This window comes from Podarcis gaigeae (genome assembly GCF_964106915.1).
Source record: "Podarcis gaigeae genome assembly, chromosome: 2".
NCBI lineage: Eukaryota > Metazoa > Chordata > Lepidosauria > Squamata > Lacertidae > Podarcis > Podarcis gaigeae.
In genome coordinates this window covers 43,381,166-43,394,030 of record NC_139679.1, presented here as the reverse complement: position 1 = coordinate 43,394,030, position 12,865 = coordinate 43,381,166, and the positions used below count along the sequence as shown (strand labels likewise).

Below are 12,865 nucleotides of genomic sequence, written 5' to 3'. Positions count from 1 at the left end.
AATGGGCATGTAACTGAAAGAAGCATGAGCCTTTGGTTGGATTAGATTGGTGGAGTTGGAGAAGCAGTGGTCATAGGTGGAGATTTAAGGAAAAGCCAGGGTCAAGAGCTTTGTGTGGTCAAAGTGGTGGGTAGATTTTCAAGTTAAGAACAGGGTGCACATAACAGATAAGTATGAGAAGTCAGAAGTGGTTTGAAGAGGCTGTTTAATACAATAGAGATGAATAAATTTGGAAGTCGAATTTTGGATAGAGGTAAGAATTGAAGGGGGATGCGGGTAGCGCTGTGGGTTAAACCACAGAGACTAGGACTTGCTGATCAGAAGGTCGGCAGCTCTAATCACCGCGACGGGGTGAGCTCCCGTTGCTCGGTCCCTGCTCCTGCCAACCTAGCAGTTCGAAAGCACATCGAAGTGCAAGTAGATAAATAGGTACCTTCTGGCGGGAAGGTAAACGGCGTTTCTGTGCGCTGCTCTGGTTCACCAGAGGCGGCTTATTCATGCTGGCCACATGACCCAGAAGCTGTACGCCGGCTCCCTCGGCCAATAAAGCAAGATGAGCACTGCAACCCCAGAGTCGGTCATGACTGGACCTACTGGTCAGGGGTCCCTTTACCTTTACCTAAGAATTGAAGAATGAAAGAGGAAGGATAGAGAAGAGAAACTGGCAATAGTAAGGGCATGAAGTAATCTAGCATGAGCTAGAGGGGACTGAAGAGAATGGGCATATTTATAAAAGAGAAGCAGCAAGACTTGGCAATGGGACAAATTTTAACAGCAAAGGAAAAGAAAAAATAACCTATGAAGCTAGGCGTGTCCCTTATCAGTAAGGTAAATAGTGCTGTCAACAGGCATGAGAGGGACTGAGGAGAAGACTTGGAAAGAAAGATCCACATCCAGGCAGATAAGAATAACATGAAGCCACAAAATACAAACAGTATTTTTTTTTGTTATTGTCGTGCTTTTTCGTTTCACAAGACTATCATTTCTCAGAAACTAGCTGAGTCACTGATCTTTAACATCTCATTGGTCAGAAGAATTATTTATACATTACTAAAGGGTACGTCACTGTACAATTTAGAAAGGAGATGGGGGATTTTATGTTTGAATGCTCTCTGTGCACAGGAAACTAGCAAGTTTGGGAGATGGCTTGTAAAAATGCTTGCATCCTTCCTGAACTAACCTTCAACCTACCCAGAGACATGAACATGCAGTTATAGTGGTGCTTCCAGCAGAAAAAGATAAGAGGTATTTTCCATTTATACATCTAAACCTAGCAAATGAAAGGCAGCACATACCAATTACCTTCTCTTTTCTGGTAGATATTGTCAGCCAGTACACAGCTGCTGTCCTTTTTTATTTTGGTATGTATGTATTAACTGATGACTCACCAAATAATTCCAGCCCAGGAAGCCAGCTGCTCTACAGAAATAAACCTTAATTAAACAGAAAGTTGACCACTAGGGATGTCCCTGGAATGTCACTGTGTCCTAGAAAGACATCCTCATTAGGGTAGAAAAAAGACAGGGTTGGACTGTATTCCAAATATTAGTCTGAAGCTCAACACAGCAATGAATAGTGTTGTGTGTATGTGTGTATTTAAGTGTAAAGCAGAGGAGTTAGAATGTTGGGCTTAATAGGGTTGCCATATTTCAAGAAGTAAAAATCCAGACACTCCTAGACACTCCAGGACAAACCGCCACCTTCCAGAAATCCCCCCCAATATCACTACATCCCTACATCCCAGACATATAGCAGCCGTAAGGCTTGACAAATACCCCCTGCTAGCAGAGAGCAGGCCACACAGCATCTCTTAACTCACTGGCAAGCCAATGGGTACACAACAGCATCTAGGAGGGCTACCTGTGCAAGTTTGCAACTGTACTGAATCACCATTTTGGTTCAAATTTGGCCTAAAACTCCATTTCCCAATTGTCCTGCAACTCCATTTTCCCCCAAACCAACTCCTAGAGTCCAAGGTCCCTTGCCCCCCCCCTCAGTAAAATATTTGAGCCCCACATCCGCTGATGGGCATTGCTATGCATTTGGTGTGCATGTGTTGTGACTTGTGATCCATTATGCAGGGCGAGGCTTACTTGCCCCTCCCCAAAGATTTTATTCAAGATGGCACTCCTGAGTCCATTTAACGGTGGGTTTGACTGAGGCACACATACATATGACCTTCCAATTAAAATAAAAAATAGACACATGCGCGTTATAGTTCTACATATTTATCCAGCACAAGTGCGGAGCTAAGCGCAGACCTCAAATAGCAAGCCACTCCTTTAAAATACGGCCTCCCACATGACACGCGTGAACGAGAAGAAAAGGGGAGGAAAAGGTCACTGCTCCCGTTTTCCTCAAAGGCAGTGACCCGCCCTTTCGCAGGCGCCGCCCTGCCAAGAGGCGCGCTCTCTCCCCTGGCGGGCGCTTGCTGCCATCCCGCCATTTCAGCGGGCGGCCAAGAGCACAGAGGCCTCCGGAGGGGGCGGGGCCTGCGGTTCGGCGGGAGGGGCGAGCTACCTCTTAGCGCCCGGCCTCTTTCTCCCCGGGGCTTTGCGGCGGGATGGAGGAGGCTCTGCGGCGCGAGCTGGGCACTTCGGCGCTCCGGCCTACGGGCCACTCGGGGGGCGGCTGCATTAGCCACGGCGAGAGTTACCACACCGACCACGGGCGCGTCTTCGTGAAAAGCAACTCCCGCGCAGAGGTGCGGTAAAAAACCGGAGGGGAAAAGCACCGGCGGGTAGTATTCCCGGTGGGGAAGGCAGGTGTGGGCGATGGGGAATGAAGTGCAAAGGGTCGAATAAAAGCCGTGCTGCAAGAAGGCGAATTGTTGTTTACTCCCCTTTGCTGAATAGCACTCCCATGTTGTTTGCTTTTTTTTGCAAAGTGGCCTGACATAGGCGCAAATGCACAGAGAGAGCTGGTAACCCGTCACAGTGACGCGACGACGAGGCTGTGTCAATGGTTTACTTCTCCTGCCCTGCAGGCAGCTGTTTAAAAGCAATGGTGTCGCGGCCGAAAGAAAGAAAGAGCCTGCGGACGAGCCAGAGTTGTGGTGCCCCTGGCTGTGTGTTCGTTGGCGGACTTGCTAAAGTCTGAGCTGGAGAGAGGCTTTCTCGCCATCCATCTCGTGGGCCCCGCCACTGCAGCGAAGTGGAGGTTTACTTTTGAGGAAGTGTCTAACACAGGCATTCCCAAACTAGGCCCTCCAGACGTTTTGGGACTACAATTCCCATCATCCCTGACCACTGGTCCTGTTAGCTAGGGATGATGGGAGTTGTAGTCCCAAATCATCTAGAGGGCCGAGTTTGGGGATGCCTGGTCTAACAGGACATCTTGGCAGGGCTTTAATCTGAGCCAGGGCCTTAGGAGCCCATTTAAAAAGCTGTGGTTTTGTCCACACCACGAAACGTGTGAAATAGCAAATGAGAGTGCCCATGTTTGCATGCAGGGTGCCTTGTTTTCGCTAGGAAACTAGCTTGCGTAGCTAACAGGATTTGTGCTAGGCATTCTTTTTATGCCGACTCTCCTGTTAGAAAATGTCCACTTGCGAGGCATGATTGGCAGAGGTTTTGATAGCTAGTGTAAACGAAGGAATGAGCAGACATGGCTTGGTAGTTTGCTACATAATAGCTGCTGTGTTGTGAATTGTTCTCTGATTCAGTGCTGAAAGGGCGGATGTGACCAGAAAGGGGCAAATGTGCTGTGTATGCAGGCTCCTAAGATTATTATTTTTCTTTTAAATCTGACAAATGCTGGAAAGTTTTGTATGTGAAAGTGTTTACAGAGGTCCCCACCCGTTACCGGTATTTTATCTGACAGGCAAGGAGAATGTTTGATGGAGAAATGGCAAGTTTAACAGCTATCCTGCAAACGAAGACTGTGAAAGTTCCAAAACCTATAAAAGTTATCAATCTCCCGGCTGGTGGTACTCTGTTTGTGATGGAGCATTTGGATATGAGGGGTTTGAACAGGTAATCTCTGTCTCAATTTCTTGCTGTGATTTACTTGCTTATTCGAGGAGGAAAATCAGTATCATGTAAACCACCTTGAAGAAAACAAGTTAATACAAATTAATCATAATAACTATTCATTTCTGCAGTGATGTGAACTAAAGTTGGATAACATTTTGGCCCATAAGTGTTTTATGAAGACTTATAAAGAGGAGAAAGAGGACCCAAGTGTTCATTCAAAAATGTTAAATTTATTATTGCTTTGCTTCAGTCTGAGCTGCAACCAGCATGCGGCCATGTATTCTAAATTGGGGTTGGGGTATCTCCTTCAGCCTGATGGCTGCATTCCATTGTACTCAACCTTCCAGAGGTTGAATGCCAGTGGTGACCAGGGACAGAAGCAAAAGTGGGTAGAACCATGGATATGACGTTCAGGTTTGTGGCGTAGGCTATGTGCTAGCCATGCAAAACTCAGACCATTTCTCACCTCTCCATTTTTCCAGGTGGACAAGGGGCCTTATCACAGTTCAAGGACTTTGCAGCCAGGCAAAAGCACATTAGAGTGTGGAGCAGGCCCCGTCATGGTGGTGGACTGGGAAGGTGCATGACAGGAGAGTCCAAATAGGGCCAAACAGAAAAGCCTGGAGAGCTATAACTTTGTCTGAGATGGGAGCATAGCTGTCAATGTTTCCCTTTTTTTTAGGGAAATTCCCTTATTCCGAATAGGATTCATCGCAAGAAAAGGGAAAAGTTGACAGCTATGGATTGGAGGGTAAATTACCCTGATCTTACTGAACTTCCTTTATGAACTTTGGTACAGACAACATTTTCCAAGTTACTGTGCTGTCTAATACACAGAATTTGAGATTTCAATGTTAATATATTAATTAATTATGCATGCATTTACTTGTGTATAGGATCTTATTGACTTTGAATGCATAGATTTACGGTCAAAGTGAGCCATTATAATTTTCTTGGGAACTTACCCAGTAGGTGATTCTGTTGGACTGCTGGTAACAGCTTGACAGTCTTTTAATCTTTTATTTTGGAATGGAAACTCGGAGTTGATGCAATAAATCAATTTTTATTGTAATCAAACAAATCAGTTTGGTTAGAAATTTTTCAGTTTGGATATAGAACCTATATTACTTCAAAGACACACTCTCAAAGCCAAATTGCACCTAAATCCTCCAGATCAGCTTGTCATCACGGGACATCTCACTGGACCAAAATTCCTCCTCTATTGTTGGCCGAGTTTCCAACAGGTCAAAAGTTTATGCTAATCGATGCAACACGTATTTCTTCTTTCAAGAACTCCAAACCTGGAGTTTTCATAGTCACTTGCCCAAAGTCCAAGGTAACTTAATAGGCCACTGTATGGTAAACAACCCCATATTTGGGCTTCCATCACATGCAACACTGAGGTTTAGTGTTATAAGGAATCACAGTGTCTTGAATGCATGCAGTGAATGTGTTGAGGTGCTGGATGTGACAACCTTCTTGCTGTCCTTTAGAGATAGGTACCTCTTAAATTGGGGTTGGATAAAACATGTGCCCTCCCAGATGCTGTTTCATGGTGAAACCATCAAATTTTTGTTGCTTTGTAAACTTATCTTTTTTACACCACTAGACATGCAGAAAAGCTTGGAACACAGTTGGCTGATCTTCATCTTCACAATCAAAAACTTGGGGAGAAGCTGAAGAAAGATGCAAACACTGTTGGTAAAGTACCCAGCTGTCCATGACTTGCCAATGCCCCCAGCTGTTTTGCTCTAACTCTATAGCAGAACCCCTAAAAACTCTTCATTGCATGCATAAAGAGATATTAAAATGCCAACAAGCTGGGGCAAGTCAGCCCTCCCTGAAAATTGCTCCCCATGAAGTTGTTACAGTAAGTGTCACACTTTTAAGCAACAAAAATAGGTGCTGGTACTGCATACCCTTGAGGGAAAATCACTGGGCAGCTGCATTTGGCCCCTAGGCTTGAGGTTTCTCACCCCTGATTCAGATCATGATTTTGTCTCCAGTAGTAGCAACTGCATACTTCTCAGAATCTTACTTAATTCGTTGTAGCTGAAAACTGAAAACAGAGAAACTTAGTAAGAGCTATGTGTTTTTAAGGTTTTTAAGATTTGGGGGAGCAACCTTTATGGTTCTCATGCTAGTAGCAGCTGAGACCTGCGGGTATAGGGTGGTATATAAATTAAATAATAATAATAATAATAATAATAATAATAATAATAATAATAATAATAAGAAGAAGAAGAAGAAGACTACAGTGGTACCTTGGGTTACAGATGCTTCAGGTTACAGACTCTGCTAACCCAGAAATAGTACCTCGGGTTAAGAACTTTGCTTCAGGATGAGAACAGAAATCGCGCAGCAGCGGTGTGGCAGCAGCAGGAAGCCCCATTAGCTAAAGTGGTACCTCAGGTTAAGAACAGTTTCAGGTTAAGAACGGACCTCCCGAACGAATTAAGTTCTTAACCCAAGTTACCACTGTAATAATAATTAATACAAGCAATTCTATTTAGAATGGAGGTTTTTAAAGCGCGGGTGGTGCTGTGGGTAAAACCTCAGCGCCTAGGACTTGCCGATCACATGGTCGGCAGTTTGAATCCCCGCGGCGGGGTGCGCTCCCGTCGTTCGGTCCCAGCGCCTGCCAACCTAGCAGTTCGAAAGCACCTCCGGGTGTAAGTAGATAAATAGGGACCGCTTTATAGCGGGAAGGTAAACGGCATTCCGTGTGCTGCGCTGGCTCGCCAGATGCAGTTTGTCACGCTGGCCACGTGACCCGGAAGTGTCTGCGGACAACGCTGGCTCCCGGCCTATAGAGTGAGATGAGCGCACAACCCTAGAGTCTGGCAAGACTGGCCCGAACGGGCAGGGGTACCTTTACCTTTTTATAATAAAGTTTCCTATTTTTAGAAAGTTATTCTGTTCAGAACAGACAATCACCACTTCTCTCTGTTTTAATAGGTAAAGGTGAAGAACAAACGGGGGTCCAGTTTGTGGATAAATTTGGGTTCCACACTGTTACATGTTGTGGCTATCTTCCACAGGTATGATCTGGACTAATGGCTCTTCCACACTGAGCAAATCTTTTAGTTTTTTGTTCACTTCTAATTTTTCTTTAATTGGGAAAGGCTGAATATGTTTGAATAGGAGGACTTTTAAATATTAATTCAGAGAACTGTAACTAGGTATGAAGATTCCAGGGCTACTCTCACAACTTTTGGTATTAGTAACCAATCTTCACCTTTCAGCTAACACAACAGCAGATGTTGGTGTTTACAGCTGCACCAGTGAATGCCCCTGAAAACAACTGCTGTGCCTTATGCAGCGTCAAGGGTTTGTGTTAGCAATAGCTAATAGCTAATTAACACAGCAAGAGTCTTCTTTTTATATATAAAAGTGTACAATTTCATATTTTTGTAAAGTGTGTAAAAGTCTGAAAGTCTCATCTAAAAACCATTTAAATCGGTTTCAGCACCAGAGAAGTAAATACCGTATTTTTCGTCCCATGGGACGCTCCGTCCCATAGGACACACCTAATTTTTTTTTTGGGGGGGGGAATAAAGGAAAATCCGCAGGCCTCCCCACGCTGCGGATGTTTGCCCAGCGTGCGGGGCGCTCTGCTTCAGGGCACCCTCCGCGCCGGGTGGCAGGCTGCTATCCGCAGCCTAGGGAGCCCTGCGGGAACTCCCGCGGGCTTCCCAGGCTTTCTGATAGCTTCCTGAAGCCTGGAGAGCGAGAGGGGTCGGTGCGCACTGACCCCTCTCGCTCTCCAAGCTTCAGTGAAAGCCTGTATTCGCCCCATAGGATGCACACAGATTTCCCCTTCATTTTTGGAGGGGAAAAAGTGCGTCCTATAGGGCAAAAAATACGGTAGGTCTAGATGAGTCTCCATAAAAATGCTATGGCTTAATTGGTTTATGAATTGCTTGTCTTATTTCCATTTTTCATCAGAGGGCCTTTTTCTAGGCATCTTCTCATAGAGGCAAACTGGCTGAATTTTTGACTACTTGCTTGTTTAGGTGAATGACTGGCAACAGGATTGGATGACTTTCTTTGCCAGGCAACGAATTCAACCTCAGATGGACATGATTGAGAAGAACTCTGGAGACAGGGAAGCAAGAGAACTTTGGGCAAAACTCCAGGTAACGATGTCCCATGGGGACCATAGAGGGAATTGTCACATTTGTATATGTGGGGTTGTTCTCATTGTGTAGAGTTTCTGTAATACCTACACTGTCTGTGCAAATGTCATGATCCTCTCCTCCCCAGAACCTAATAAATTAGTGGGAAAGAGTCTTTTCACCCACATCTCTCTGAGGTCTCTACTAATTGTGGAAGAACAATACCGTAGCAGCATTAAAGAACCCTCATGTGAAAAAGACCAAATAATATTTGAAGGGAGAGGAGGAGCTATTTGAATATACAAAAGTACATTTTAAAAACAATTAAAGACTAAAATATGCATTCTATTCATTGAAATAAACACTGATATGTGGCTATATAATGTGAGAAGGAATGTCTGAGAATTTTTAAAAATTTAAATACAAAAGGCTTAAAAATCTTCTTTAAGCCTTTTGATAAAGTAGTACCTCAGATATCTGGTTTAAATGCTAACAAGACTGGAAAATCTTGTTACAGTGGTACCTCGGGTTACATATGCTTCAGGTTACATACGCTTCAGGTTAAGAACTTTGCTTCAAGATGAGAAGAGAAATCGGGCTCTGGTGGTGCAGCAGCAGCAGGAGGCCCCATTAGCTAAAGTGGTGCTTCAGGTTAAGAACAGTTTCAGGTTAAGAACGGACCTCCGGAACAAATTAAGTACTTAACCCAAGGTACCACTGTACTTAATTTTTGGATGTGATGTGCCCCCTACTGTTCATGTTACTTTAATTTAAATCCTATGGCACCTAGGTTGTCCACACTCTAGGTTTGTCTCTTTTTCTCTATCAGGATTTGATGTTTCTACTGTTTAAAGCCACAGATTAGAACACCCCACCCCCTTACAATTAACTTTACAATTAAATCCTGCTTTCTTTTTCAGCTGAAGATGCCCAGTTTGTTTGGCGATATGGAAATAGTTCCTGCTCTTCTACATGGGGATCTGTGGGGAGGAAATGTAGCTGAAGATGACTCTGGGCCAGTTATCTTTGACCCTGCAGCTTTCTATGGTCACTCTGAGTATGAGTTAGCAATTGCTGGGATGTTTGGTGGCTTCAGTGGTTCATTTTATTCTGCCTACCACAGCAAAATCCCCAAAGCACCAGGGTTTGATAAACGGCTCAAGCTGTACCAGCTATTTCACTATATGAACCATTGGAATCATTTTGGCGGAGGGTACAGAGGTTCATCTATCAATATAATGAGGAATTTGGTCAACTGAATTCCTCCCTTAAGTTTTTATTTCCCTGTTTTGGAAAATATATACACATATACACACACCATGGGGTTTCAACTGTGCTAATGTGTATATGCTGTAATAGAACCTGAGCTTGCACCCTCTTTCCACAGCTAAAGGCCAAGTCATCCTGTGCCCTAGGTTTGGTGTCCTATTCTTGCAGTTTATCAGAGAGCTGCCCAATGAGGTAACAAATCTTTGATTTGCATGAAAGAGGTTTTGTTTTGAGGAGGTTCCATAGATCTAGGGAAAAATTCCTGCTGTGCAAATTGGAATAAATTTTTAATGCCAAAGAGAGGGAGAAGTCCAAGCAGGGCATTAGAACAGGTAACAACTTGCTAGCTATGTTCATACATATACATTCAAAGGAAGATTTACAGTCTTTGTGAGTGGAAAGATTTTTCTTGTCCTCCTACTTAGCTTTCAACCGGGTATTTTGGTGACAGATACCAAAGGAATATAGCAGCCGTGTTCTAAATAGAACTGGAATTGGAAATAGATTTGGAAGCATATATTGAGTCTCTGGGGACTTCATTCTACGTGGGAAGATAGAGGGTTGCAGTCTAGGTGCTGCCCCCCCCCCCCGTTAGCATTGCAACTTAGTACATCTGTAGCAATTGGACTGAACAGTTTGTATGGACCACAGTTTATGGTAACCTGCTTCCATGCCATGCCATTAACTTTCATCTATCAGCCTCCAGCTAGAGTCCGTTGCTAGCCAGCATGATCTTGCCTCCCTAAATAGTCTGCTGACTTATAATGTGTTTCCAGGCCCTGGTGAACTAGCTGTGCATTTATAGGCATATATGGCTGTCTCAAACTTAGTTTCTTATGGCAGCTTGCTAGACTCTCTGCCTTTTAAGTCATTCCTTAAGAGTTTCCTATGCTGCTCCTGACAATTGGTAAAATGAAGTGAAATGCCTTCTGGCAGATAGTAATGCAGTGAAAATACATTCTCATTAAAGTGTTTCCCCTTACCCAATGGTTTGGGAATGTGAAACAAACTTTGAGGAAGGCATCATAACACTTAGGCTGTTCTCCATTTTAGGACCACATTTTCGTGTAGGATTGCCAACTCCTTTTCCAACAGGGCTCTCATGATTTAAGTGTAAAATGATAGGCAGAAAGATGGTGTGTCTTTCCTCAGTGCAGCATCTTCCTGCTGGGAAAAGTTTGCTTGTTGATCTTTTACGTGTCCTACAGTTGTTAAGGCACAAGAACTTAGCCAGAAAAAAACATGGGAACCCTAATTCTAACCAAAATGCTGTTGCAGCACATCCTCCTCAAAGTAATATTCTGTATTACGTTATTCAGTTTTTTCACCAACCTGACAGTGACTTACCACGCCTAACTGATATTAAAGAGTTTACTTCTAGCATTAATTCTCTGTCCAGGTGGCAGCTGCCCTCATGTTGGTTGTGTGATGCAGGGTTAAATTGGAAGTGGAGGAAGAGGCATATGTAAAAGTAGCATGCATAAGTTACTTTATTTTATTCTAGTATTTTTCTTTTTTGGTGGTTTGGACTGGTACACGTTCACTGCAGGTATTATCACAGTTCCTTTCTGGTTCATTCCTGGTACTCATGCTGAATACATGTACCTGGATTCTTACTGGAAGTCCCTTAACATTGCATTTGGAAAATAGGTTCCCTCTTGTGGCCATTATGCATGTCAGTTTCCTGCTCTCATTACATAATTATTCAGTTACAGCATTTTGTGAATTCTGCAAATGGATCCAGAGCCCCTGGGATATGTCTAATAATAATAATGGGATTAGGATGGAATTATACATATGAACAAACACTATGCCTAATATTACCAGGTGAGAGAGGCATGATTCCTAGAATGCATGCTCATGTCAAACACTGAATTCTTTCTGTTGGCTTTTACTTAACATTCCTCTACAGTGTTTCCTGATATTTTTCAATTGGTTTTACACTAAAAACAAACAGATATAAACTTATTTATTAATTTCAGCTGTGTGTGCGCGCTCTACTTTTACTTTTAGTAATAGTATCAGTGGCTGTTCTGGGTTTAAAGCAAAGCATTGTTCGTGACTGTAATTCGTAATCTTTCTGGGTTGTGTTGAATAAAATATTTTCCAGACTGATTAGTTTTCTTTGGATTTTTATTTATTGTTTTCTATCTGCAATGGTAAACACAAAATATTATGACCTCCAAATATTTGCATCGTGTAAACATTGTGAATCAACCTTCACAAATATGCAGTGCATACTATATTGTTTCATCAATAAAGTTAATAAGTGTTTCTGCAATTGGCTTGTTAAGCCACAAAGTAATTCATTGCCACGTTGTAGGTTTCTTGCTCCTTTCTGCTATGTCCTTTAAAAACTCAGTTTCCCCTGACCCATTTGCTGGACTTTGTTGCTGCTTTCTGTACCCAAGTCTTCTTGGAAGAAGCTTCCTGTACCTGTCAAGATTCTCTAAATGTGGCCTAGATTACAAACAATGATACCTTCCCTTCAAAACCTTTCAAGCACCTCTGCTTGTAAATATTGTGAAACAATTAAGAACCAATAGAATATAAAAGTTCTGCAAATTCTGAAAAACAGTTTCTGCTTGTACAGTGTTAACCAAGATGGCACAGTCACATAACAGTAAAACAATAGCACTGAATTTCTCTTTGATAATCATGACAAATTTGGCTTTTCCTCCTACACCACTTGTCTTTTTCCTTTTCTGATTTGGGAGATGAGTGACAGTAGCTTATTATCCATACCTGTTAGTGCAGTGAGTTGTAAGTTGCTTTGACTGCTTTCAAGGGACTAGACCAGGGTAGTTTAATGTGGTGTGTTCTGGATGTTATTTGACTCTGCTCCATCAGTGCCAAACAGCTTAGCAAATTGTTAGGGATGATGGGAAGGTAGTGAAGCATTTGAAGGGTAGGGCATTGGTTATACCTGGACTATACCTGTACCACTGAAATATATCACAAGCAGATGCCATTGAATTTTGAAGTGTGTCTGTTAAATCGAACAGGGCTTCTGTGCTGTTATTAAAAGTGCTAGAGCATCTGCAGCAGCCCAACCATAGCCTTCATCTTCTCCAGCTGCAACAAAACATGTATCTCCCGTATCTGTCTCTACAGGTACAGGAGGCCCTATAAACCTTCCAACAGTTTGACTTTAACCTGCAAATGCACAACTGTTGTCTCCTGATACAGATGGATGCCATCCACCCCCAAGTGTCCTTCCCACTTTGAGCTATGACTAAACGAGTAGCTGTTCCCAAATGAGTTATCAGTATCTTGCTATGTAAATTGGGAGTTATCCCCATTAATAGGGTTTGTATAGAGATCTTTTGTACTAGTGAGGATGCTGAGTTTGGAAATCACTAAATAACGAAATTTGTTTACATAAACTGTTCCACATGGGATGGTAACCACCTTTCATATTGCAAACCCGCCAGCAAGGGGTTTAGCTATATTGGGGTTGTATTGTTTTCACAACTTTTCCCTAACAAAATGCAACTATTTACT

At 43.0% G+C, this 12,865-nt stretch overlaps 1 protein-coding gene across 3 annotated transcripts in view; it reads left to right on the top strand.

Annotated features, from left to right (window-relative positions):
• The window catches only part of LOC310838474 (ketosamine-3-kinase-like), a 32,359-nt gene extending 20,886 nt beyond the window's left edge, over positions 1-11,473 (top strand). The window contains exons 1-6 of one of the 3 annotated variants that reach the window (XM_083725935.1): positions 2,388-2,704; positions 3,823-3,974; positions 5,584-5,675; positions 6,933-7,015; positions 7,991-8,113; positions 9,013-11,473. In XM_083725935.1, the coding sequence (XP_083582061.1) occupies positions 2,564-2,704; positions 3,823-3,974; positions 5,584-5,675; positions 6,933-7,015; positions 7,991-8,113; positions 9,013-9,351 (930 nt within the window). In that variant the 5' untranslated portion in view covers positions 2,388-2,563 and the 3' untranslated portion in view covers positions 9,352-11,473. Of the gene's footprint in view, positions 1-2,387; positions 2,705-3,822; positions 3,975-5,583; positions 5,676-6,932; positions 7,016-7,990; positions 8,114-9,012 lie in introns of those variants that run through there. The other 2 variants (XM_083725936.1, XM_083725937.1) reach the window with 2 other exon arrangements.
• Positions 11,474-12,865: the final 1,392 nt, after the last annotated feature.